This window comes from Octopus bimaculoides, chromosome 8 (genome assembly GCF_001194135.2).
Source record: "Octopus bimaculoides isolate UCB-OBI-ISO-001 chromosome 8, ASM119413v2, whole genome shotgun sequence".
NCBI lineage: Eukaryota > Metazoa > Mollusca > Cephalopoda > Octopoda > Octopodidae > Octopus > Octopus bimaculoides.
Window position 1 is genome coordinate 72,735,007 of NC_068988.1, and position 4,862 is coordinate 72,739,868.

General features: G+C 35.6%; 1 protein-coding gene across 1 annotated transcript in view; it reads right to left on the reverse strand.

Annotated features, from left to right (window-relative positions):
• Nucleotides 1-2,756, reverse strand: part of LOC106875673 (acyl-CoA-binding protein) — a 19,694-nt gene extending 16,938 nt beyond the window's left edge. Inside the window, exon 1 of the mRNA XM_014923914.2 lies at nt 2,601-2,756. Coding sequence (XP_014779400.1) covers nt 2,601-2,609 — 9 coding nt within the window. The 5' untranslated portion in view covers nt 2,610-2,756. The remainder of the gene's footprint in view (nt 1-2,600) is intronic.
• Between the last annotated feature and the right edge of the window lie 2,106 nt (nt 2,757-4,862).

Consider the following 4,862-nt stretch of genomic DNA (forward strand, 5'->3'; position numbering starts at 1 on the left):
AAGAGACAGACAGACAGACACAACAGGTTTCTTTTATTTTCTGTCTACCAAATCCACTCACAAGGCTTTGGTTGATTGAGGCTTTTGAAGACACTTGCCCAAGGTGCCGCGAAGTGGAACTGAACCTGGAACTACATTGTTGGGAAGCAAACCTCTTACCACACAGCTGCACCTGGGCACTCAATGCTAACCCTACTTCAGTATCCGACCTCTGTGTGTTGTTTTGGGATGTTCGCTAATATCTTTATTTATTTACACTAAGCTCACCACTGAAGAAAACGTTTAAGTTATTTTTATTGGATACTCTTCTATACCTATGAGACTGTGTGAAATGTTTATCTACTTAAAGAAAACCTGCCTCGCCCACATTTTTTTATTCTAGTTTATTTATTTTCTATGTTTCAAAATTTATTTTTTGCCCCCTCTCTTTAGAAACAAATAAGTTTTACTGACTGTTAAGGCTAATAAAATCTGGTATATGGGTCTCAAAAATTATTTACCCTTTCACATAAAAACTGACACTAATTCTAAAAGAAATATACTTTCTCATGATAAAGTGTTACATATATAGGCCCTACTGCAAAGTAAATGAAAGGCTGTTGTATGTCAACAGCCCTCTGTCACCCACCTATATTGTGTTTAAAAAAATTGTAATGTCAGTAAGAAGATTTCAAATGTCCTCACTATTACAAGGCTTTCACAGCCAATGGTTTGAAGGACCACATCACCTATATGCCATGACCTAACACCCACAAAAGAAAGCATAAGCTCCTTTGGTTTGCCCTACCCTTCTCAGTGTCAAAACCTGTGTGAGAACGGGTCTTCCTTAGATTAATAGCTTAGTTTTTCACACCATCTCACAGGTATAGATTATTCAATCGCTATAACTTAGGGGCTTATTCAGCTGTGTGCCTAATGTAAAAAAGATATTAGTGAACACTCCCAAAACCCTGCATAGATGCAAGACACTCATATAAAGTTAAAAGTCAATGCCCAGTTGATGGTCGATGCAACACTGAGGCAGAGGTGGTGTCCAACAGTAGCAGGAACAAAAGGACACATACACAGAAATATGTTGGAGCACCAGAAAACCAGGCTAAATAACTATAGGTCCTCTTTTAGGATCCCAGAGACGTACAAAGTTACAATGTTAGCCAGCTACATGTAGCAATTAAAAGAGGGAACGCCATACAGAATTAACTGCAAGCAGCTGGAACAACCTGGATGTACATGTATATGAAAGATAATGCATGTGTGAGAGAGAACAAGTGCCCTCCCTCAAAAGGTTAAACTCCAGTTTCTGACCCGGGCAAAAAAATTTTCGTTTACTACATATTCGTTTACTACATGTTGTTTTACACCTATTACACTATTTTACCCCATTTTTTATTTTGGGCCCGGGTCAGAAACTGGAATTTAACCCCTCAAAAATGTTAAGCCTTGTGCCTATAGTCGAAAGGATTAATTAGTTTAGGTTATTCAGAAAAGCCAAGTTAGATTTTCTATTTTTTTAAATTACGCCGCTTTTCTCTCGTTCACCAAATGATGAATGTTTTGATAACAAGTAAAAACCGTTAAACGAGGTGGGGACAGGTTTTTGTTAATTAACAAAATTATATATAAAAGATAAATAAAATTGCTCAAGCTTTCCATATCTAATTAATGTTCCAATCCAACCAGGGATAGCTGTTGATTAGTTGGATTCTGTCGCAACTAAATACGAGTAACCAACGGGTCTGAAAGCCTCCTACTGCTTGGAATAGGAAAAGGGTGGGGTTTTTCTTTCAAATTTCAGAATTCATATTTTTCATACAACGGGAATCACAAATCTGAGAGAATTCTTATCGAAACATTTCAATTTTAACACCCTCTTTAATTTTATGCCCTTTTTGTTCTCCATGAGGCAGGGGTATCTCTTCCAAAAACTCCGCCCAACAACGAACGCATGCAATTGTTAGAAGATTTTTCTTTTTATTTCTTTCAAAAGAAATAAGGTATCGGTTTTGTTTAAATAAACGTGTTCTAATCCAGAGAAACATGAAGATATGAGATATAAAAAGGAAAATAACGAACAAATATACAAGATGGCGAAATGAGTAAATTATAATAATGTCATTGTGTCGGCCGAACAAGGCATTTAGAAAGCAAAGAGAGAGGCTTGGGCGCAAGTTTTACTTTGAAGAGAATAGAGTTCGGACATGATTAACTTTACTCGCCTATTTTTACTATAAAAAGACGGATGAGATTGAAGAAATAAGACATCAAAAAATATAAAATGTTTTACTATATCGATGTCAAATGAAGTTAGAAGTAATGGAACAATCATGAAGCTCTCTTTTCAGTCCACACCTCTTTAAAACTACTAAAATCAATACTACTTCTCACCGGCTTCACTGAAAGTTATTAGTCATCTTAATTCATTCATCAAATACAATAGATACCCATCTCTTCTGCATTGTCTTTCTAACATGAGGCTTTACCTCAACCACACTACATTAAGTAAAACATGTTAAATTTCGGTTATATTTAGTTTGTAATTAACAATGGTTTAAGTAAATAACAGACAAGAGAAAACACAGACAACATGTGAAATAACTTACCTCTGACATGATAAAAATTGTGGAATGAATTGACAGCTATGTTACAACAACAATGTAGACAGAATGTGATTCTCACTCACTCTCGTTCTTTCCCTCTCTTACAACTCAACACTATCTGCTACCTCCCTCTCTCTCTCTCTCTCTACCTCGCAGTTAGCTCTCTCTCTCTCTACCTCACACCTCTCTCTCTCCAGTTGATTACTCCACTAACACGAAAGTTTTTTTATGTGGTGCAAGAAATAGCAGCCAAGTTCCCTATGTCTTAGAAAGAGACGGACACTGACAAAGTAATCACGAGTTTACCAAAAACAAAAAAGTAGTCACAACTGGAAACCCTCGATAAGGCAGACCCGGGGCTGAATAACAACATCTTATCTAATTCCATTATCTTTAACAAAAAGCTGATAATTTTAACTACTCACATAATAGCTTTTGAGGATACATTACTTTCCTAAAATTATACTAATCTTGAAAATACTAATAACCTTTGATCAAAGTAAATATTAGACGTATGAGGAGATGCATGTATTATCTTCTCACTGACTAAAGGTTGTTGGACTGGTCTGTGGTGGTGACAGTTGATGAATGTAAATATGTTTCTTGGGTTGCGTGTTGGAGTAGATGAACAACACTCATGAAGATTATGTCATCACAGATAAAGACAAACTGCGTTAGCCTTTTACAGATAACAGCAGCAATAATTATATAGTCGGAGAGATATTGAGTTTACGGCAAGTTATTGATACGGTAACCTGCGGCTTGCCCAACATAACTGAAAACTATTGTGCTATATATTCATGGTGACGAAGGTTCCTATCATCTATCTAGGTCATCTGGCTGGTAGAAATGCATGCCAAACTGCGTTTATTGAGGACTGGAAGTCAAATTCTAGAATGTTCAAGAAGACCTATCCATGCCATTGCTTCTCGTTGATTTGTAGATTAATAGACCAATCATATGAAACTATGGTGGTCTGCTCATGATGTCTGACTACTTGTTTCAGTTATTAGACTTTGGTCATGCTGAGGCATTGCCTTGAAGGGTTTAGTAGAACACATCAACCCCAGTACTTATTTTTAAACCTGTTACTTATTCTATCGGTCTCCTTTGCCAAACTGCTAAGCATAAACAAACCAACACCAGTTGTCAGCCAGGGTAGGGGACAAGCACAAAGACATACACACACACACACATATATGTATATATATATATACACACACACACACACATATACCGTTTAAGAATCCATAAGTCAGAAAAAAATGCACTCGTATATTTGTTGTCAGTAGAGTGGGCATATTAATCGAAGTGTAATGGATTATATATCCATTACAGCCGATCTTATGGGTCAGTTTTGTACTAATGGTTCGATGATTATGTAACCCTGCACGCTTCAGAGATGACTGCTATGGAATGAAATATGGCAACTGCTCTCCATTGGTGGAGGTGAACAGACACATCCAGTTTGTGGTAGCTGTGAAAAAGATGATGAAACAAACTAAGCAAGGATTGAGCTAAGAGTTATGTCCCAATGTACCAAATACACAAAAAATACATTTCCCATATACTCTTTTCCAGAAAACTCTTGCTGCCTTGCAACACCCCTAGAGATAGTGTTTTGGTACCATGGAACATAACACTTAACTCAACCTTTGCTCAGTTCATTTCATCAGCTTCTTCACAGCAACCACAAATCAGATGTGTCTATTCACTTCCAGCAATAGAGAGCAGTCATTTTATTTCATAACTGCAATCTCTGAAGAGCGCAGGGTTTCATAATCAGACTGTTACCTAACACTCAGTTGAACCCCATGTGTGAAACTGATCAATAAGATCAGCAGTAATGGATGTATAATTCTGTACACTTCAATTAATATATATATATATATTTTAATGTCCATAAGTTGATAAATACCACCTATTGATCCCCTCCATTTTCTTATTGCTCTATAAATTAATGGTAAAATAACTCTTTATCCTCACCCATTAATTACACTTGGTAATGTAATTGCCATGCAATGAAAAAATACTTGTGTATTAATAATTGGGTATTCTACCAGCAGTATATTGGATAGATATTATCCATTAGTTGGTTGGATCCACAAACTAACTTTCTTGGAATATTTTGCCATCTATATATATGTACACTTATGTAAGTATTATACTATACATTTCAATTATATATATATATACATACATATATATATATATATATATATATATATATATATATATATATATATATATATATATATATATATA